Here is a 24,358-nt window from a genome sequence, read left to right as displayed (position 1 = left end):
ATAGCGTCTCGCTTTCAACCACTCTCTAGGCGCGGCTGCATAAAAGAAATAAGTAGGTATACCTACCATACTATATGAATGCAACCCTTGTGTATATAGAGTCACTCCGATGTGTTTCGAATGGCTTTCGATGACAAGTGCGCTGAGCTATTTCTCTTTTTAGATGGCTAAATGCGCCCATTGTTTCGTGAGCGCTCGTGTAAGCATTTCTGAAGAAGTACGCCTTGGTATGCATCTGGGCGATTTTTCTCTCGCTAAAATAAATTGCGCGACGACATAAGTAAGCACTCGTTTCTTCATTTGTAACTGCTCGTTTTATTAAAACATCTGTTTACTACTGGTACAAAAATGTATTTATAATTATAATATAAATATCCAAACAAGAATATTTATGTGGGTTAACTATGTATTCTATTAACAAAAAAGTTTTACTATTCATGGGCCGAGAGCTTTAACACGCATGTGTAAAAAGCTACATCATACCGTCTTCATCCATTTCTTCGACTGTACGGATCCTCTTTAAATTTTACATATCCTTATCAACGCATCGATCAGCCGTTATTTATTCAGGTCACGAAAGTATTGAGAAGTTTGTTCATTTACATGCATTCGCTTTTTCTTTCGTATTTACTTGTTTGTGCTTTCTTTATCGGATATTGAATAAAAACATACGGTAACTTGAATGAAATTTTATTTGGTTTTATATCGACGTTTTATGAAAGTGCAATCTAGGATAAAATTAAATAACTTCCACAATAGCGTTCGCCTCTGTTGTACGTACTATTTATTTTGTGCTCGGAAGCTGCGAGTTAAGTCCTCCATTGATCAACTATCGTTACGTGTCTCCGTATTTTAAATCCTCTCAACTTCGAATGAACAATGCAGGACGGAGCCAAGTTTAGATGTTCTCAGAACTACTAGTATCTGCACGACAGACAGCGAGCATCAGAACGAGATAGATTAATACTGTGCAAGTGTTGGTGAAGCGGGGAAGCAATAACGTTCCGTTAATGTCTGCCATTTAGAACGTACGCGGTTACTGTCTTGCGTCGCCTGATGTCTAGTACCACAGAGTAGGTACTTATTTTATGTCACGACTCTCCAACCGAACTAACGAGACTGGCAACCTAAGCCTCAGAATCACCATTTGCCATCCGTACGGTCTCTGTATTGTTACAAATGGTACAGAAATGTTGGCAGACGCCCGTGCGAGACCTAATGAGCTGTGAAGCAGATAAGGTGTGCGACATGAGAAGACGGGATCATCCCTCTATCTATGCGGAATGCTTACTGCTACCGAGCGAATGTAGACATTATAATAATATAATGCTAGAGAAATAAGATAAATTTGAATAGCATAGTTGCTTAACTGCTTAATGAGCACACAATTGCACTAAATCAACGTAGTCTCATGCAATATTTGTAAAATATTATGCTTAAATTAAATAAAGTAAAAGAATCTGATTTATCTTCCTATATTATTAGCAGAGATAAAATTCAAGCTACAAAACACTATGCTAAGGTGTTAAAATAAGGTCAAATAAATACGCACTGTCTGATACTAGAAAATATTTATAAACAACTGCTACTATAGGTATGAGGTTTCCGTGAAATGGAGTTTTCAAACTATTCCATGGAAATAAAATTCATCAATAACAGTTTGTATTCGTTCTCTTCAATATATAGGTAGATAGTCACAAAGTTGCATGTTAGATACCTACATAAAGGAAAACCTTTTAGAATGGACTTCGTAATAATTTTATTAAAGCTCAAAAGACGCTAAATGTATTTGAAGCAGTAAAAATACGTTTCAAAGTAATTGTATAAGTGCTGATGCGTGTGTTTATTTTGAAACTGCAACCGACATAGACTTGCTTTTAGCTCTGGTCATGGATTACGCATTTTGTTTTGTTATATTTTATCAATTTCATTTCTAGTGTTATTTCTGAATTATCCAATAAAACAATGTTATTTATTTATTGAAAAAATCTTAAAAAAATGTTGATTTTAACAAAAATCTTGCATTTATGCGGATTTAGTTTTTTAGGTCTTAACACTACATAATACTATTATGTTATATTATGTATAATAATCTTTAATCATATTATTGTATAAACTTTGTAAAGTTTGTTATGAACGTTTTGAATGGTGTAAAGTCATAAACGTTTTGAATGTTATGTAAGTAACAAACACACTTTCGCATTTATGACATGAGTAGTGACCCCGTGTTAGTTTATTGGTTGGTCCTTCAGTCATGCTGCAATAGAGCAACGCATCGACGTGATTTTTTGCATGGATAGTTAAAGACTTGGAAGGTAACATAGGTTACTTCGGCAGCCTACAAAACTAGTACTAAGTAACCTACGTCCATCCCTGGGATATAAGCTAACTCTATACCAAACGCCAGAATCGGCTAAACTGTTGGGCCGTGAAAAGGTAGCAGACAGACAGACCGACAGACAGATACACTTTCGCATTTATAATATTAGTATGGATATCAAAACTAATATTTCTGTCACATAAAGTCTTTTGGCTTTGTTGTGTCTCATTGTACACGAAACATGTACACGGCTGTGTTAAATAAAGGTGAAAATGTAAAAATTTCGCTGGTGCAACATGCACTGCCAGTGACATGTTATGAATTGAGTTAGAGCAAGTTCCCAGCCAGCACGGCAAAGGGACAGGCCGCTGTATTCCGTAATTGATGTGTGTAGCTTTTCATCGTGGCGGTCATTCGCTGTTTGCTGCCTGTGGTCAAGTTAGACTAAATTAAATTGTTGTATTTTTCACAACAAAATGACTGCGAGTAACCGAGTACGGTTAACGAGGGGGCGGTAATGTCGTTTGTCCGAGCGCCGAGCGTCGAGCGCTCCATAGGTTTAGTATAAGATTTTACATCTCATCAACGTTGATAGTATTCGAGCATCGAAATCACTACTTCAATCGTACTTCAACGTTGAATTATTGCAAAATGGAGCTTAATTTCATTCTTTTAAAGCTCAAGTTTAATCATTTACAGCCAGCGCTCCAAGCAGAAACGTTTCAAAATTAAAATCGATGGTAGGTACTGAATTTTTGACTGTAAATCAAAGAGTGTTTGGCCTATTTTACTTTTTTGTTATTATGTATTGAGTCTCGAATTCTATCAACTTTAGTGAGATGTAAAATCTCATACTAAGTACACTGCTCAATGTTTGCGCGACACGTTTGGAAATTTTGTATCGCTAGTGCTCTCTTCTTGTTTGAATTCGCAACTTGGTATAAACGGATCCTTCAACATACTTTACTGCAACTCTATAGCATTGTATAGATACTTTTTTTAAACGAAGCATCATTTTGTGCGTTTTGCACTTACAGTCTGGGGAGTAAAATAAAAAAATCACCTTCGTCACGGTCACCATCTCTTACTCTTAGTTCCCTTGATCTCTGCTAGTCTCTTACCTATCTACTTACATACCTACTTCAGCGGGCACTTTGCCACGCAACGTACCTACCACCGACCACGAAGAACGTTCAATACTAGATATTGCAACGCTCAAATCGCATATTAGTTAAAAATAAAAACTATAACTATTTTTCATTTTGCGTAGCTTAACTATTCAAAACTAATATCATTGCAAATTAAAACCGTCTAAATTAGCTTTCAGACTTTTCACTTTTTAGCTATTTAATCTCTCCCAAACACAAAAAAAAAACATCATTTATTGCTTTAAAATTGGTATTGATTTAAGATGTTAGCAATAATAGAAATTGTAATTCAATTGCTCTGTCCCGCGGCGATAATAATGAATCTAGGCAATCACAAACCGATTCCAATTTAGAGCGAGGCAAAAATTGGGTATGCGGCGAATAATAATTTTCCCCGTGGAATGAACTGCGTTGTCCACATTTAAGGTAATTGCCAACAGTTTCGGCTGACGTGGCCGGCAAACCTGACACTCGCTCCCAGGAGGCCACCCTTTACAATCCCATTAATGAATGCCTCTTATTCAATTTTTATTTGCTGGTATATTTCCTGTAATATTTGCATCTCCGAGCTGAAATTTTAGTCGCTTCTCTTTTGTTTTTTAACGTTTCGTTAATACATTTTGTGCAGTTTCTACGTTTATTTCTCGATGTGTTTTATTAAACCCTGGTTTTGCGTGTGTTGATTTTAGTCTAAATGATTTTTTTTTATCTTGGTAGGAAAGACATTCCGAACCAGTGGTAGATGCATTTGCTTAATCAAAGTACTTGGCAAGGTCTATTCTATTCTTGTTCTATTCTATACGTTAAACCTTTCTCATAAAATGTTCTAAATAATAATGAGGACCATATTATTGAAAAGAGCAGACGTTACAAGTGGATATGCCTGCAGACAAACGTGAATTAAGCTATTGTTTTATACCACAAACCTTATTTCAAGTTTATGAAGTGCATCTTAGACTCAGTAAAAGGAACTACTTAACTTTATTTTTTCTAAAACACGTTATAGGTATATAGACTTACGTGCTGGTTTTTATTATTTTGTTTTTGCACCTTTCCTTTGCAACATAAATCGGCGCTAAGTATTCTACAGGATATATTATTTTGGAGAGTGTGCCAAAAATTATTTGACTTGGTCCCTCCTTCAATTTTCTACTATCGCACCGCAAGGCATCGTCAAGGTCAGCACCTTTGCGTACTTGAAATTTTTACCGCTATGTACGTATGTAAAGATTTGCTTCCTCTTTTCTAATTCAAACCGCTATATGGAACCGTATATGGAACGCCCTACTTGCAAAAGTTTTCACCTTTATTTTTATTATTATAGGTATAGACGTGAATACACATCGTTAAGTCAAGCGCACTCCACCTTAGGCTGTATGATCATCTGCCAGCTGGTCTGATAGTATCCCAGTGCTAGTCTTTAAATTAAAAAAGTCAGCTATTTAACCTTTTTTTCATAGTACAAATGCACGTGTAGCAATTGAAGATCATAATATTATTCAAATCTATTTTTAAATGCAGTTGGGTCATGTATGAACGCGTCGGCTAAATGGATATAATTAATAATTCACCGAGCACGTGAATGCAAACCTATTCTTAATCATATGCGCATAGTCGTATAATTAAACGAACGGAAAGCACCTTGACTTGGAGAGCCAACGTGACTGGGGGAGGCTGCGGGATGTCATACTCAAGATTTGCAGGGAAAAGGCGTGCTTGTGGGGAAAGACTGCCACTTGGACACGTTCACCGGGAAACATATATTATCGTGCCAATTGAGACTCTAAGACCTTATGCAAAGAGGCTACTTTTGAATAAATATTGACGTAAAGACTTTCCGCTCACCACGTCGTACGTACGTTTTCTGAATGAGGTTTCATTTGATAGCGTTATATTATTATGGAGATTAAATGATGAATTCCGAAAAGTAAGCTTTTTATTTGGAACAAGACTTACTGAGATTTAGCATGAATTTTTCGCATAAAAATCTACAGATTTTTTGCATCAATGACTTTATGATGAAACCAATGCCAATTATTATTTACTTATTAAGGCGTATTCGGTTACTTTGTCACCAATAGAGAGATGAAAATCTCGGCGGTCATTGTTGTCCCGTCCCCTGCTTTTTTTGCTACGTTATTACCTATAAATATTCAAGAAAATACGCCTTTGAGAGCGACTCGATATTGACATTATTATGAAATCCTGTAAACCTCCACATTTTGACTGATAAAATATTTTATAGAGAAACAAATGACATTATTAATTAAACGTATTACTCTCGAAATAGTGCTATTTTTCAGAAAAATATCTGCTTATTTTTAGTTATTAGGAACATTTGTACATGATATTGACTGCTGAAAGAAGGTAAGGGCTTGTAGTGGCCCTTTTACTTTTAGACGTTCGTTAGCGATTTAACACTGTTTTCTTGAGTACACAGATATTTTTTTACGTAAGCTATGCTGCAACTATAGCGAATAGCGGTGATTGCCCTGAGGTTAAGAAAATGGCCTTCTACTTATTCAGGATGTCGGGGGTTCGACCCCAGGCATATACCTTCAGCTTTCAGAATTATGTGCTATTTAAGTAATTAAATACATATCACTTGCCTTAACAGTGAAGAAAAACATCGTGAGGAAACCTGCATGCCAGAAAGTTCTCCATAATGTTTTCAAAGGTATGTGAAGGCTGCTGATTTGCACTGGGCTAGCGTGGCAGACTAACTCTTCTCATTCTGAGAGGAGATCCGTCCTCAGTAGTGGGCCGGTGATGAGTAGAACATGATAATCAACCCATTGTTGTACTGCCTTGGATCATTCGCTGAAAAGGTCTCTCAAAATACTTGACCTTTTGTGGTAAGAAACATAAAATCATCTCACATTAGAATTTCATTTCAGATGGTGACCAGGACAAAGAAAATCTTCGTAGGAGGGCTATCAGCACCCACAACGCTGGAAGATGTAAAGAATTACTTTGAACAGTTTGGACCGGTGAGTTTAAAAAATTTCATATATCTTTTAAAGAATTTTGTTTTTGAACGAATTAAATATGTGCTGAATAACACGATATAGGTAGTACAAAGAAAGAAAATAAAAATAAAAAGACTTTACCAAAACCGTTATTATTTTTAGAAGTTTAAATAAAAACGTAAGGTATTTAGTAGTTTTGGTATTCGAAGTATTTCGTTACAGAAAACAAGACTAAAACAATTAAGTGATAAAGTTAAGAATGCCAAGTCATAATTTTTTATAAAATATGGCATTGCCAATTCACGAAATATTTTTTCCACCCAAATTCGAGTGCTACGGCCAATTTTTCACTGTCAGCTTACACTTTCACAGCTTTCTGGCACAAGCAGCTAAGTTTTTTCAGCGATTACTAGACATAATCTGATTTAGTTTTATTGAATAAAAAGTCTTAAACCAAATTAAGTGTGAGTATATAGGTATATATATACATTATTATAACGACAGACACATTTGAATTCGAAACTAATAAAAACTCTATCAGAAAAGGTCAGTAATAGTAATAACATAGTTCCCAAAGTATTGGTGATCCGTAAATAATGTTACCCTATCTATTTACCTAATATGAAGTCGGTGGTTTCACGATATTAAAAGACTGGCTTCATATCACAAAACATGTTTTCAAAGAAAACTCAAATATTATTCATCAGAGTACAAGAAAACTGGTGTCGACTGGTAGGTGTTGCAATGGAAGACATTTTTCAATTATAAAGTTTTTTCTTTAATTTCCACTTCGATCGATGTAAAATAGGAATCGCTTTGGCACCAACCTATCGTCTGACTTCCGTTACTATCATGCAAAAGGGATTCTTATTAGTGTTGAGTAAAGTGTGTATTCCTGTGGCGGGGCGTCCGTGGCTGTAAGGCCGCGATAACTCTCCTCTTTGTCTGGCAGCCGCGACACTGAGCAGGTGTCTATCTACAAAAGTTTCGTCGTAATTAGCCCCGTATCTAGCATGGATTCTGACTAAGGAACTTTTCAGAATTCAACATTGGCTACAGGCGGCAGTCATTGTGCCTCTCAAAGTAATCGGGCTGAGCCAGCCGCCCGCGACGATCAAAACCTTCATTACCTATTATGAGAGTTTAGAATAAAGCCAACGAGTTTTTCGGAGTGAATGTGATTGATGCCGAGCGAAGGAAATATCCCGGGAGAGATAAAAGGAATTTAATGAAGAGTCTTTAAGAATAATGATTAAGGGAATGGTTATTCCTTTTGGTCGGCGGCCTAATGATGGAGTCTTTTGAATTACTTTTTTGTGTCTATGTAACGTTGTAGCCATGATTACTCCAATTAGAAGAGGAAACAAATAGATGCGTTATAATAAGGCGCGACAGTTTCTATACAAATAGGAAATGATTATTTTTTGAATGAGTACATTATTGAACTTGTATGAGCCTTGTTTTATTCATCATAATCGTGTACCCTCTTCGAAACGAAGAAACGAAGTCTTTCAAACGAAGTTTGGCAATCATCATAGGAAAATCTCTATCTAAAGCCACCTCTTTTAACTTTGGGTAACTAAGCCATGTCCACCCTCTCATGTCGTTCAATCATTTGCGTCTTCATTGACCTGAAGTCCGTATGTCTTCAACTCTTCCTTCCAGTACTAATATTTAGAATTAGAATTAGACTCCTCTCTGTAAATCTCCAAAGAAAGCAAACTATTTTCTTGGAGATTAAACTTCTGCATCTTTATAATATTGGTTGCCTTTCTATTTACTCTGTTTACAAACAAAAACACTCCATTACATTTGTTTAAGTATCACAAGGAACTATATAATTGACGAGCCCATAAAATGGTCTTACTGCAACAAAATCATTCGGTTCAACAATTTACAGTATCATTTACCAACAAGCTGTTATAAACCAAGTTAATCTGTAAACGTAATTGCTGTAAGATAGTGAATCGCTACACTTAATGGGATAATCAAAGCGCGTAACATCACATAAAAGCCTAAAGTGTATTCCCAACTAAGATAAATAAATGAAAGCCATTATTGAATCTACTTAGAGCGTACACCGAGAATTCTGAGTACAAATTAATTCAATAACATTCAAGCCGTGCACTGTGCTCTCGAGTCGACATCATTTCGTAAGGGTGTCACATTTTGAGCAAGTTTAATTAACAATCTAGTCGCTTTTGTAGGTACCTTCATTAGTGTATTTGTGGATAAACATTGCGCAAACTCGGTATAATCCACGGTGCGTCCGTGTGCGTGGGATCCGCGGTATCGTACATGGCGCTGTATCGTGTGGTACCGACGTGTCACGTGCGATCACATTCACGCTTGGCTATGGTGAGTACCGTACGCCGTACAGGTACACGAGCCGGTACCGATAGCTCACGCACACATGCGTGTCTCCGATGTCTCGATACCGTTCTAGCTCTCCCTACGTGCGAGCTCTCCGAATGCAAACTGTCTCGGAATATCAAATGAGCCACTTAAATACTGAACACAATGACTACGCCCACCTGAAGCAAAGGCCGCGGGGACGCGTGCACGCAACTCCGTCGTAAATGAAAGCCCGTCGGGTCGGGGACGAAGGGTGGGCGAGGTTTAACCCCGGTAACGATTTCCTTCAGATAATGGAGAATTTTCTGATGAAAGCTGCTCAACAGTGCCCTTTTAAGGATTTAGGAAACGTCGGATTTATAGCCCGAACGGTCGGCGCAAATTTTGTTCGTCACGACACCATGCTCTCTGTCGCATGAATAAATCTGTACGTGAGGCTTCCCTAAAGCATTCTTCTATAGAATTTCTCCTAAATTAAAGTGCCATCGGAATTTATGGTTACTGTTAATGAGTCATAGTTAGCACGATTTAAGTACTTAAATCCACTATACTGAATTTGAATCCAGTGAAAAATAAAGCACAGATAATTTTATTAAAACGGACGCTTAAGCTCAAGTAAACATGCCTGTATATGAAGATACTTATGAACATAAATGTGTGAAAACTTTGGAATAGAATGCTGCTTTCAGACTCTATAGTACTGAAACCATAACACACGAATGAAGGGAAATGTTTGAAAATCAATATTTGGTACAGATGAGATAAGTAAATAGGTACCTTTTTATGAAACAACATAATATGAATCAAATCAGCATAAAATAAAGATCGTAAACCACAATATAAAAAGTTACCTATTCAAAATTTTACACTACCTATTTTAATAGAAAATACAATTTCAAAGCGGTGCGTAGAAGACGACACCGTACAAAATATTAATATGTAAATCGTAGTCAAATTCACTTGAAAGTCAAAAGTCGGGTGCCGGCATCGAGATTCCGACTTAAAAATTAATTAGCCGAACGACCGGTGTAATCTCTGAAGCCTACACCGATTAGGGACTCGTTGTTTTCTAAACTGTATTCCAACACGTGGTGAGAAGGTGACATTTTATTCCACCCATGTTTCATGTCTTTTATGACCTTTCGGTTACGAATCTCCGTCTCCGCCAAAGTTTGTCTCCGTTGTCAGAACGTATACTCGGCCCTCAATTTCGTCGCGGTTTGCTTATATTTTATTTTTTCTGTTCCCTCATGAAAATGTATGCCGCCTTTATCTGTCTATCTGCCTCGCAGCTCGCTAAAGCGATCTTATATTATTTAATGATAAGGGAACAATTTTATTTACAAAAATTCACTGAGATCTTTTCTGGTGAATATTATTTTTAGATTTAGAAGCGCGAGAAAATTACATTAATAAATATATTCGCCGCAGTTTTATTAAGCTGTCTTTTTACGAAGGGAATAACATTTCACTGTACACACGTAACGCGTCTCGTGATACGGAAGAAATTGTTTATTTACTGGGAAGTTTTGACAAATTAATACTCTTGCTATGTGATGCCTTACACTGGATCAATGTTCCCGGCTAACGATAAAGTTTCGTAACCAATATAAAGTTAGCGAGCGGGCTTTCTCTTAGCGCCACACGCACAAGAGGGTGTCTTTGAGAAAGTTCCGTTGCATGCTTGATTCGCTATTGTTTTAGCCGTCGAGCCAACCGAAACTCTGACCGCTGCTAGTTCCGGCGATAACTAGCATCCAAGACGTGTGCTGCCTTCTGTTGCAACTAGCACGATTACTTGTTATTATCTTAGTGTTTGCTGTTAACTTTGAATCGGGTATCGACTTGTTCCGCTAGCTGCAAGTGCCGTAATATTGAATATTGCAATTGGCTGAGTGTGGCTCCTCGAAATAGGCTTTGCTTGCATTTGCATAATTAATTCTCTAGAGCGAATATACAATATTCAGATTACTTAATATAACTGGAACTGTTTCCAATATCGATATTCTATCTACATTGCCACATTTACCAGATGCCATGAGCTTAAATTATTATATTGTTTTAAAAATTAAAATAGGTTTTGTTTAATTGAGTACCTAGTAAGTTAAATACAATAATATTTTCTTGATATTTTATACCTGTGATTTGCGTTAAATTCAAAATTAGTCGATATGCAACAATTTCGATCAAACAGGCCTTTGACGATAGCTAAACGACTCTTACGCGTTCGCATCGTTTACTGTCAGCAGCACTCCAACTGTAACTGAGGCGGGTCCGGAATTCGGCTTAACTACCCTATAGGTACGATATCATCGGAGCCCGTATATCAATCAGTTGTTACAACGATCCACGATTGTCGTTTATCTTCAGGGCCGCTCGGATCTGTCTGTCCAGATTCGTGCATTGTTCCAACATTACCAGGGTTGCCGAAACGGTGGATGTCTGAAATACCAGTAGAGTGGCGTTCCCGTTGCACGGTGCATCGAGCGCCCGATAGCGTTTCCAATTTCCTGACTTAAATTGCTCTAATTTGGTTATACGCTGACGGTTGATCGAAGGTTGCTAAAGCGCCGGCCACCAACGACATTCGGTTGCGGTTCGTAATTTTTGCTGCATTTTGTAGTACGCTTTCATGTCAGCGTCCTATTTCTGACTGTGAATTGAGTTATTGAATTTATTGCAATTTGTTTTGACCAGATAGGAATATTAAATGTGTTTTGTATAGCGCCTGGAATCCATTTGCAAATTATTTATTGATCTCGTGATAAAAACAAACCCTGTGCACCCAAAAATTAAACGTGCCTTTGAAACAATTTTTTTTCTAAAATCTCATTACGTATTAAAGTTATATTTACAATCTCTGAAATCTTAACAATATGATCACGTTCAATGCTTGTAACAACCACAAATAAACGCAGGAGTTAAATGCACTTTGAGTATTTTAAACTAAAATTGCAAGTTCATAATAAAATTACATCTGTATTTTCCAAATTAAGAATAAAATGTTTTTGTTTGCTTGAATGGTACGAGCACTGGAGTGCCAATATATTAAGCTAATGGCGAACTAATTACGCTCTCGAAGTATTTTACAAGGCCACACAAGTGCCTCTTAAGAAGCACGGCTTTATACATTTCACTTGTAGAGACTTCTTTACATTTTATTTAAGGAAACCTGGTAAGTACCTACCTACCATTTAAAGAAAAATTCTTCTTATAATTATTTCAGTAAAGAAAAGTTGATGTCTTTATAATATTTTACTTTTCAAATAAATGTCTAATCGTATTAAGCAGGTACTTATATCGTAAACAAAAAACATCAGAGCGCCAGAAATTCGGAAGAAATCGAATCATATTCTGTGTACTCAGTTTTAAAGGAAATAGTGCTTCAGTGCCATAATTATAAGGTTTATTTTACAATGGATGATAAAAATCGGTGAAGCAATGATGTAATAGTTTCCCAGATAGTACGGGGGTGCTACGGATAAACGTACCCCCGGGCGAACGATTTGTATTAGCCGTCTAGTTTTGTACTCGTAATTGTCGATGCTTGAGGCTACGTTTCATTGCGTCATGCACTCCAATACGGAAAAAACTAATAAGTTGAGAGTATATCGATAAGAAAAGTCTCTATAAGAATGTTTCCCCTTAATTGTAAAAGCATTAATATTAATGTGGGCCCCTGACCTGCAATAAAATGTTTTTTTTTTGTTATAAAGTTAACTTAAGTTCATTAATTATTTCATAGCATTCCCACTTCGTAAGAAAAGTTGGTAACACTTAATTTATAGAGTAGCTATTTTATTGTAATTCAAAATATTACCGATAGTTTTATTTTGGCGATTCCCATATTCACGCTAATTCAACATTATAAAATAAAACTAAGTAGATTCTCTACTACCAGACTCCAATAAAACTTATTAACTTTAAATGTACCAAAGGTTTTTAAATTATGAATAAAGTATAGAGTTATCTCCAGTTCCAATCATTTTGTCAAATAAAATGTTGTCGTTTTATTTATTCTCTGAAAAATCTTTTATATATTCCCAATAAAAATAAAGTCTTTTTGATTGATATTCTATAAACACGCATCCACTCCAAGTATTTAATCCTGTTACAATGGACTCGATGAGACGATATAAGCCGATCATTTAAAAACAAGAGCAAATTGTATTGGATCTGTATCGAAATAGCTGTTCAATTCCACTGATGATAATGATTGTTTCATGTAGGTATACCTTTAGAATACGGATGAAAATGTTTCATTAACTTTTTAAAGCAGGTAACATTGATTTTTTTGCATTTATTTTCAGTAGTGAATTAATAAATCATCGTTGTGAGAAGACTTTTGTAAACCCCGGTAAAATAATAAACTATCTTTGTCTCAACTGATTAAATTGTAATTCCACAGGACTTCTATGGAGATTTCCACGGTCTTAAGCACTTGAGTCTAGTGGCTCCTTTTGATTTTGCAAAAGGAAAATATTATAATACAATTTTATTACAAAATATATTATTATTTAATTACCAAATCATTCAATAAGCAAATGTGATCATCATACTCGTCAACCGATATCAACAGTTGACATAGGCCTCTTTTAGGGACTACCATATGTCACGGTTTTGCGCCGCCTGAATCCAGTGACAATCCTGTGTAAATTCCTGTAATGGTTTTCGTTTGTAATAGAATTAGAGCCTTTTATCGCGATATATATCTTCATCTCAAAGTTTTACGAGGGGATCGGCTTAGAAATGAAAAAATCAACGCAAGCATTTGAATCGAGTTACAACAGAAACCCGGAGTAGTCGTATTCAAAGCTTCTTCAGAATCGAATAGATCTCGTTTCACGCATGTGTGGGTGCCTAGTATAAGTCGACTTATACGCAAAGCTGATTTAAGGGTGGTTAATTATGTTTCCTCAGTTATTTTTCCTCGACTCGCTTTAATTAAAATATTTAAATCTTCCAATCCCTCATCTTACATAACTTTTATTTCAGCGTTAACTTTTCTGTTTTAAAAACACGACTTTGCATGTGATTCGTACTGTTAAAATATTCCTAAATTTTGATTGCCTCGTAGAATTTCGCATCAGGATTTTGTTGGAGACCGTCAATTTTTGTACCCATTTCAAAAGACAATTAGGTATGCTAATTCATTTACACTATGAAGGCTTTGTAGAAAATCGCTGAGAAAAGATCAGTGTTCGGATATTGATGGAAGTGAGGAGGGTGAGGTGCTTTAGGGGGTGTATAAGGGGTTTCGGCCGACGTCTATTACGGCACTGTGGTAGTAATTAATGGATCGTGCGTGGCTCCGGTGAAGACAACTTCACTACGTATAGATTTTCTGAGCCTTTCTATTCTGAAAGATTAAGACATATTTACATTGTTAAATTAATTTACTTTAATGTCCACTTGGAACATTTACTGTAAATATAAGGCGGAGTGGTTGAATAATAGCAGCTTTATCTATTTACAATATAAAAGCTGACTGACTGACTAATCTATCAACGTCCAGCTCAAATCACTAGACGGATCACTAGTTGGGATCGAGTCCATAAGAGTGTACAAGTGCAAGGAACATAAAATATATCAATTGGATGACTGAGATCCCTTTTTTTTATCGCTGGGAAAGGCTCCAACTGAGAAAATAGCTAATACTAGAATAAACAGTAATACTCAAACGGCTGAACAGATTTTAATCAAATATAGTTAAGACAGGCTTTAGGATAAATGAAAGCGCATTTGAATCGATCCATCCATTAGTGCTATGATACCACAGACAGACACAAACATACACACGTCAGGGCATAAAAAAAAGGAAAACATTTAAAAAAACATCACAATATGTAAGATAGTCCTCACAATAAAATTCCGACGTAAAAAATTGATCCCATAATATCTTACATATGATGAAAATAACAGACTGCCAAGCTGAGAATGTAGTTACGTACAAGCATGATTCACAGATTCTTCAGGTTTATTGCGAGTTCAAAATGAATCTGTACTTTAACGAAATGAAGAAAACGAAAAAGGGGAGCAAGGGACATAGTAAACATAATTAGGTGTTCGGGCAAGCGGCCACCTTGATTAAACGGGACGCTGACGTTTCCGGAAGACAAAAACAATTTGAAAGGAATGCACGTCAAATTTCGGATTTCGTCATGCGCCTTATTTGTAATGTAATTTACTCTTGCATTTTATTTGCTTTCTTTTGTATTGAAAACAGTAGATACGATTACTTCATGATATTGATAATATTGTGTTACAATATACCGTTAAAATAAATCTCCAAATATGCAGATATTTTAAAATGTAAATTATTTGATTTTGTAGAACCTTGATCTCTTGTCATGACAAAGATTTATGTACTTTGGTACAGAACAAGGTCACTTATGATTTGGACTAGAGACTAGCGCTAGTTTCAAATCATTTTAATTGGGTGAAATTATTATTTTTCATCAGTGATTTCACAGGCAATTTATTACGAAAAGTGATTTTTCAATTTTCGCACTCACAATCAACATTCATTTAACTAGAAATTATGATCTAAATCAATAGCGCTGATATTTTACTCATATTTTACCACGGAAACTGGATTTTTGCACTTCACAAGAGCAAAAATTTGCTTATCGTGAAACGTAGCAATCGATTGTTTGCTATATTAATAATACTTTATCTAGATGCTTTCCACTTTCTAACACGCAGCAACGCGAGTGTTCTCACTCACGCGCTCTTTAGTGTCAACTGGGCGCGTGCGCAACAACAATAAGCAACGCAGGATTAATCTAATAATAATTTTCTTTTGCGAAATTTTGCTTCCTGCTTTTCACAGCTTGCTTGAAAAAGCTTTACGCGTGATTTCGTTCATGCTACCTGTGAAATGGTCCATTTCTAATTTTGACACACTGTCGAAGTTGGTAGGATGAGAATACAGAGAAGACTTGCACTGCTTGCCTCTATATCAATGCTAAAGTAATTAAAGCTTACTTTAAGTTATTATCAAAAAAATGCTGCGTCACGCCTCCACTCCACTCTGATGTTGTGCATAGCGCCTTAGAAACATAATAAAGATAGATACCTACCTACATGCCTAGAGCGTAGAAAAAACAACAACAAAACCGAGCGACAACGTCAATACAAACTGTCAAATAATTCAAGATGCGGTGCGACGTATCTCACAATCAGTAAGATGAACAGCCTCAGAATCGAGACTATACGTTTTTCCCGTCGGTTTTATTCTCCGTATCGCCTTATAAATACACGAGTTCGGCACACGTATTCCCAAGATGAATAGGTATTTTTCACACGTGGAATCGAGTGAGCCCACCGCATCGCGGCTAAACGGTATCTCTGCGAAGCTTATGGTATCGATGCATGAGTTATCACAACATATTTATTCTACTTCGTACTACTGAAAGTAGGTTGCAGTATTATGAAACTGTTTTTCAGTATTTATCTTGCTACCACTACAGATTTTATGGGGATTGAAAGAGTGAATTTTGGAGGAATTCCATGGAGGGAATATAAAATCTAGTTGTAAAAAAATATAAGGCTATTTTATGATAGGTTTTCTAGTTTAGGGTTTTTAATATTCTTGCGTGAAATCGTTCATTTTCAGACTATATCTGTCTCCTTGAAAAGCCTTCAAAGCTAACAAACAGACAGATTCACTTTTGCATTTATAATATTAGTACTGATTGATTAAGGATATTCTAAAGTTATAATAGTAACGATTTTAAAGTTAGTCTTAAAATTTTAAAACACTCTAATCATAGTTAGCCACAACGGAACTTATTTCTTGCACTAAACATAATGGCGTCTATTTAACGAGTCAACCGCAATCTTTTTCACGACAAAATGTCGCATCGTGCTGTTTAATACCGCAAAAGAAAACAAAAGAAAGCGCGCCCGAAGTAATAAAGCAGCTCGATTTCCGCTATTTAGAGTGGTGAAGAGAATTAAAGTTCCTTTTGAAGGAAGTTCTCTACAATATAAACAAAATGTATCCAAAGTGGGCGGGTAATAAGAATTCCGTAGCGTGGTTGGCAAAAGCAGAGCTTTTTGATGTCACAAGTGTAAATTAAAAATTTAAATAACCCTCGACAGGTCAACGTTACCACAATATTATTATTGTATCGGGATTGAGTCCATAGAACAAGTGCTAGTAATTAAAATATCTACTGGATGGATCCCTACACTTGTTGAGAAGACAGCTGATAATAATCTTTAAACAGTTGAACAGGCTTTTGAATAAAAGAAACTGCATTCAAATCAATCCATCCGATTGGGAGTTACGATGCCACAAACAGATACACACATACGCAGACACACGTTAATACCCCTCTTTTTGTGTCGGAGGTTAAAACTGATAATGAAGCACGATCACGTTGAGAAATATGCTGACTGATAAATAAAATTGTTGAACATTTTTTCCTAAAAAAATATCTTTATTGGTATGAAATTATTGCGTCTGATCAAAAACTTCACGTCCTTGACCTTGACACAATATGTAAAAGCTTTAGTAAACATTGGCCCAATAAGTTTGACATGTTCTGGCCAATGTGCAAATGCTTCGTGTGAATTGCGCTAAGGCAATTGCGCTTTTGATGTTTGTATGAAAACCCATACAGTCAGCCGATGCTGGTTGTACGCGTGAATATAGGCCAACTGGCCCTGTACACATTGGCTAAGTTGGCGTATCGGGCCAATGAGTACTAGGCTTTTAAAATTTTATATTATTCTTGAAATTTTGCATGTAGATTCACTAGAGAAATTCCAAAGTAATCATTCCTAACGTAAATCCACGCAGATGAAGTCGCGGGGCTTTGCTATAGTCCAAGAGAAACTAACTGACTGATATAGTAGCATACAACACAATACGTTGCGTCTTCAACTTTGCAAGATGGTTCTTAAAAGTATTCAAGTTTTCTCTATAATACCTATAGATACCCACTAAAAAAAATCAGAAAGTCCACCTAAGCGAAGCCGAAATAGGTCACCTTGTATTAAATGTTCCTTAATTTACTTGTAATAAAGGTTTCTATTTAACTTACCATTGCATTTAATATTTAAATTGCTTAGCCCCTAAAACACTCGTTATTTCAAGTCACGTAACTACATTTATGGGGGACGTAGGCTCCCCCGTGTATTTACACGATATTTACCTAAGTATCTAATTATATGAAATGTAAAGGTTTATTTTTGTGAAAATAACTGTTCTAACTGATGGACTGATCTATCAACGCACAGCCTAAGGGCCGGCGCACATATTATTGCGGAGCGCAGCGCAGAGCATTTTTCACAGTCAAAATATTATCGAGATTGTCTTCAATGAAATAATATCTAAAATTAATTGTGCCATCCATGCGGATACTCGCGCATCCGCGCGCAGTCCCGCGCGTGCTCGCGCATTCTCTGGTACAAATTCGCGTAATATATCTGTACGCGATTAGAAAACTTCGCGGACATGCTCTGTGCTGCGCTCCGCCATATTATGTGCACCGGCCCAAAACCGCTGTGGTTAAAAAATTGAAATTTGGTCAGTAGATTCTTTTTATGACGTAAGCGTTTACTGTGTAAAGATGTTTGGAAGTTTAATTTCTAAGGGAGTTAAATTAGGTATAAAAAATCGTATTAAAGTCGGTCATTTTTTAAGCTATGTCTATGATAAGAAAATAGCTCACATTACCTTCTGAATTGTGACTACAGAAAATCTATGCCCTACAAGGTCTATGAAAGGCGAGTCAAGCGAGTACATACTTTCAAAAGAATGAAATATCAACAAAAATGTGGTCGAACACTCCCACGAGTGTTTTTAAGGGTTAAAAACAAAAATGTTATCCTACATTAAAAACACTATAAATCAGCAAACGATCAATGTACCTATATAATTTGTATGAACATTTATTGCTTTTAAACATAAACATACAGAGAGCAAACTCAAGCCCGTAACAACCGTTCTCTAAGCGGCACCATACTCACAAATACTAACTCGATACAAACCGTGATAAAGGTTCAATTGTATGCAGTAAATAAAATATGACTCGGTCGTATTTCCACTTTCTTTTCTTTCAGTTTTATGGCCCTTTTTCTTGGCTCCCTGAAAAACCATTGATACAAAATACCTTTCCAATATTACGCGACTTTATTAGCAGCGGGCATGTATTTTTATGTCAGAAATATTTTCACTTCTGTAGCAATTCTTCTGAAATTAAGATTGATACAAGGGATCTAATATTAAAATGTATTATCAGAATCAAAAACAAATTGCTGAATAATTTATGGACAGGTTCACTGCCCCATAATGTTTCCTTAGTCCCTGAAATTTAATTTAACTAAGGAAACTTTAACTAAGGAAAAAATTTCATTATTAATTTTTTTTTTTGCAACTAAATGTAGCACGCGGAAATATTGCTTGAAGAACTCTGTGTGTAGATGAAGCTGAGTGGCCGCGGATCGTGCTTACAGCCCAAATAAATAGCTTCTTCGAAAGCTATCATGAAAGCAAATTAGAATAATGCCCTGCGATTTCGCGTTTCAACAAACGAGAACGTAGAATGGCCCTCAGTGGATTATTCGGGTGTTCGGGTGGACCCGGGTAAATTTGGGTATAAATGGAGGTGTCGTGACTATAGAAAGGTTTCCTATTAACTAAAAGTAAGCCAATTCTTACACCGAGATTTTGAGCGAATTAATTTCTATTTAAGCTTTATTTTCTTTCCCGAAGCGCAATATTTATGATTATGGTGCTGATTATTACACTGTACCGCGATTCGACCGAAGATATAACTCTATTGGAGCAAATTATGCAGGCGAAAACAGGCTCATTATTCGATGTAATATTGAGGGCAATTTTTGAAATAAAATAATGCTATCGAAAAGTAATAAAAGTCGTTAAAATTTAACGAATATTGTGACGAGCATTTTGAATCGAATACAGCTAAAGTAAATAATAAAATATCAGTTACTAAAATACATTTTAATTTTTACTATAATTACTTTTTGAATTACTTAAGTACTTTTAAAAGGACTCATTTCGAAATATTAATTATTATAAAGGTTCACATGTATAAAACGTTTTCTGCACCGCTATCGGCTACCGAGCTCGAGGCGCTATTTTCGTTATATTAAAAACGGATTCATCACACGAAAAAAGTCGTTATTAAACAAAAGATCGTAAATCAAAAGTGCCGATAAATAAGCTGCAATAAACCATGCTATCAAGCTGGGCTCATTTTTAAATTATTGGATGCTGGAGATCTCATAGTGCAACATGTGTTTTATATCATCTCCCGTATTTCGTAACATCAAGTTACGTACACAGCAGATTGAATACGGAATACTGCGGGGATTTTAATATAACGAAATGTACGGAATAGAAAGGTGCACTCGTATTCATACAAGTGTTAAAAAGTCGTAATAGGATTTCGAATCCAATTCCGATCGTTTGCATTTTTTATTATATTTTTGTGTACACGGGGATTTGTAACTTGTAAAAACGATGGTCATATTTTTAGCTACTACGTGCTGATCATTTATTCCATTGTCACTTAATGAAATAGTTGCGTTGTTATGCACTGAACTTATTAATATTTCAATTTATTTGGTTTAGTTTTTATTCTGAAAACCCCTACTCAGGATATTTACATACTGAGGGAAAAATACTCTATATCTATATAAAAGTGTATTGTGTTTTAACATTTAAGGTTCAGCTCAGGTTTTTGGTGTTGTATCGTGGGTTAGAATCCTGATCAACTTGAGAGCTTTACCGCGGTTTTGATGGCTTCCCGATAAAGTTAGATGATGGATCATTGCAAAACCGAGGTTTAGTGAGCCAGAAAGCGGCCAATGAAACTGAGTAGTCTTTATCGCAAGTGCCGTGATATCCTAAGTGGTGGTGGTGATAATAGTGGTTAAGACGTCCACCACCTAATCAGGAGGTCGGGGGTTCGATCCCGGGCATGCACGCACCTCTAACTTTTCGGAGTTATGTGCGTTTTAAGCAAATAATAAATAACACTAAAGGAAAACATCGTGAGAAAACCTTCACACCTGAGAGTTCTCCATTATGTTGTCAGAGGTGTGTGAAGTCATGCTAATGCGCACTTAGCCAGCGTGGCGGATTAAAGCCTAAGCCTTTCTCATTCTGAGAGTATAGGTGCTCGTGGTCAGTAGTGGGCTGGCAATTGTTTGATAATGATGATAATGATGAATCTTTATTGTAAGCTTATGACTCAAGCTACAAACCAAAAATTCTATAGAATGACGTAAAATGTGCTTATTTAAATTCAACATTGAGCTCTGAAATTAGGTTAAAGTTTTCAAGTTGTGGTAGAAGATGGGAAACTATTTTCGTATCGGAAGGGTAACCACTTATTCCCATCCTTAACGCTTCACTTGCAGAGTTAATAACCATGTAGACATTTGAAGGTTACTATCAAATTTCTAATGAAAATGTTTCCGTAACAATCAAGGAAGTGTAGTGTATAACTATATATCTTCCAAATATTAAATCGACACATGAGTTGGTAGACATTATTTGTTTATTAATTTGATTTCAAATTAAAAATATACACCAATCTAATCCATCCACTGCTGTATGCGTTCACTGCTTGACATAAGTTCTTTTTTTTATAGCGCGATAGCCTTGCGCTTGATGACAATCACACTATAATATTATAAAGGAGAAAGTTTGTATGTGTGTGTGTGTGTGTGTATGTTTGTTACTCCTTCACGCAAAAACTACTGGACGGATTGGGCTGAAATTTAGAATGCAGATAGATTATACCCTGGATTAGCACATAGGCTACTTTTTATCCCGGAAAATCAAAAAGTCCCCACGGGAATTTCAAAAACCTACATCCACGTGAACGAAGTCGCGGGTATCAGCTAGTCATGCATAAAAAAGCAATGATGTGGTCTAGGTCGGAGCGCACGTGCCTAGAAGATACCTATTCACTCTTGACTATAGTCGTTCAGTAGGAAACACGGATGCCGGAAGGGCATTTAAAACATTGAAAAAGAACGTATTTTCAAGAGAGCACTATCAAACTTCTAAAAAAATTCTTTAAGAAATAAAAAAAACCATGGTCCTCCGAATTTTTTCAACCACATCCTTCCTGCTACCTCCCTCAAATCATCGGTACAACGGGTTAGAGTTTTCCTAAACTGGCCGTGCCACGTGGTCATCATTTATGTCTTTCCCATTTGCCGTTGGTTCTGGACAGATATGGCTTGCCTACTGTCACTTCAGTGTGATAATCCTTTGAAATTGTCGGTCACTTTTGTTCTTTTGCGAATTTATTCTTTACGTATTTTATCCCTGACAAATCCCTGTAATTACTATACAAATGAAACGTTTTAAATTTCAAGCTATTTCGTCAATTAACTGCCTAACATTAAACTTATTTTATATCCTTTAAGAAAAGCTTTTACATTCCTTCTTTTAAATCAATAAAAGGTCTACTTTCATTAGCCTTCAAGCAATAAAACCTGGTTTATAGTTATCCGAGACAATGAAAATAGGATAATCTGTTTGTGTCCAAACTTGGTCGATAGGTATATTGTTTTAAGAAAAGGCAACCTGAAAAAATGACACAATTTTCACATAATCATAGTATCTTGATACTTCAAGCGAATATGTACCCAATTATGGTTTCTCCGAAACTGTTCTAACGATTTGTATGAAATTTTGTATTTAGATAAGTAATGATACTTTCCAAGTTTACCTACGTGCCTTTAGAAATTCGTTTTCATGTAAAAACACTCGAAAGATGGCATACGAAGCTCGGTCAATCCGGTACCTACTTATGTCTAATAATATTATGCATATTTATTGGCTATAGCAAGTACAACATCAGTATAATATTATATACGTTGAAAGCTCAATACAATCTCAGAAATATCTGCGAGAAGCTCGTTATTGGATGTTTGAAGATGGTTATTGCTAAATATCTAAGCAATCACACGTATTAAACCTTAAAAAGCTTGTGCTACATAATTAATAACAGTAATTGCCAAGGCTAATGCAAAATCGCAGTCAAAAGTAGCCGAAACTAATTTATGTTAAAATGCACCTAACATTAATATAAAAATCACAAAGCTTTCACTTCTCCAAATTTACAAAAGTTAAAACGTCGTTTGCTCGTTCGCTCTACACATAAAGGTATTCGCGTGAAATTATTCCTTTCATGCAAAAATTACCGGCATGTAAATGCAAATTTATAATTGAATTAAATTAATATTTGCGGGTTTAACTCTCGCCGACGGAATTGCGGGTAATTATACCAATTTGTATTACTCTTTATTGTTCCAAGAGTTATGCGAAAGATTTAATAGACGTAAAAAATTTGTTATCCTTACCTCCCCGCCTGTGTTGTCATAAAACTACGACACTGAAGCTATCAAAGGCGCTCTAATAAAAGCAGAGTAACAAAGCGGAATACAACAGTACAGTAGGCTCTACTACATACGATTGTAATCCTTACAAGTTCTAACAGAAAGTCTAAAGTCCGGCGGAATTACAAAAGTACTGAGTAGCCTACCGTACAGGGCGTAACTTTGTATGCAGTGTTGTTTTCATTGATGACTTTCTCTTCCTCTTTTAATTTACCTCTCACATGCAAATATGTTTCATTATTTTTTCGATACTTTTATCATCAGTATTTTGTAAGAATTTTTGTAAAAATACCTATTGTCACAACAATGAATATTTTTAAGCAGCGCTATTTTTTTAAATTTTATAGTATAGTAGAGTAGATAGCAATGTAATACTTAAGACTACATTATTATTAAGCCTTTATTTACTCCTTATCTTTAAGTACAATAGGTTTTCTTACAACTATATAGCTATTTATTCTACAATTTTTACCTTTATTTTATGTTAGTTTTGTTAGTAAGTACAATTGTGTTTTGTATGTGTGTGTGTTCATATGTTATGTTTTGTACAGTGTTTGTTAATAAAATCGTTAGTTTACAAATGTTTAAAACTACTTAGTATATACCTACATTTATATCTATTGCTATATACATATATTATTATTGTGTAATTATTTGTTTGCGTAGGTAATCACTATTAAATCTAGATAAGGATCCCATATTTGGGTATAAGGCCTCCCCCCGGTGTGTAAGACTACATAACAGACATTAAACTTCATAATTACTTATTGGAAAGGATTTTAATAATAATCATTTTTCGATAAATTGAAGAGTTTTTAGCCTTAGCTTCTTTGTGGTATTTTTTCCATAAATATACATATTTTGAATGGTTTAACTAAAATTATTGTCTATGTTCTATGACTTTGCGAGTGAAATTCATATTCAAGTTAAGGATTAAAAGCACGAAGACGATGTAATAGATATTACTGAAAGAGACTTAATACCGCGTCGCAATGTTAATTATTGCTCAAATCTCTAAATACTCGCCAGACCTCTGCTTTTTACTCCCGCCCTCTGTCAACCATAATTAGTTTTTTCCCCCGGAGTAATCACTGTCGGAACAAACATGCAATGCTCTTAATGAAAACACTCGCAAGTGGTCGTGTTTAGTGTTTATTTACTTCCATATC

At 35.8% G+C, this 24,358-nt stretch overlaps 1 protein-coding gene across 5 annotated transcripts in view; it reads left to right on the top strand.

Moving 5' to 3' along the window:
* LOC123880913 (RNA-binding protein Musashi homolog Rbp6) overlaps positions 1-24,358 on the top strand; it is a 656,888-nt gene that overhangs the window by 418,544 nt on the left and 213,986 nt on the right. For all 5 annotated transcript variants that reach the window (XM_045929319.1, XM_045929321.1, XM_045929318.1 and 2 more), the window contains exon 6: positions 6,366-6,458. In XM_045929319.1, the coding sequence (XP_045785275.1) occupies positions 6,366-6,458 (93 nt within the window). The remainder of the gene's footprint in view (positions 1-6,365; positions 6,459-24,358) is intronic.

Source organism: Maniola jurtina, chromosome 3 (assembly GCF_905333055.1).
Source record: "Maniola jurtina chromosome 3, ilManJurt1.1, whole genome shotgun sequence".
In the NCBI taxonomy this organism is placed as follows: domain Eukaryota; kingdom Metazoa; phylum Arthropoda; class Insecta; order Lepidoptera; family Nymphalidae; genus Maniola; species Maniola jurtina.
The sequence above is the reverse complement of the archived record's forward strand: the minus strand, read 5'-3'. Positions and strand labels throughout refer to the sequence as shown.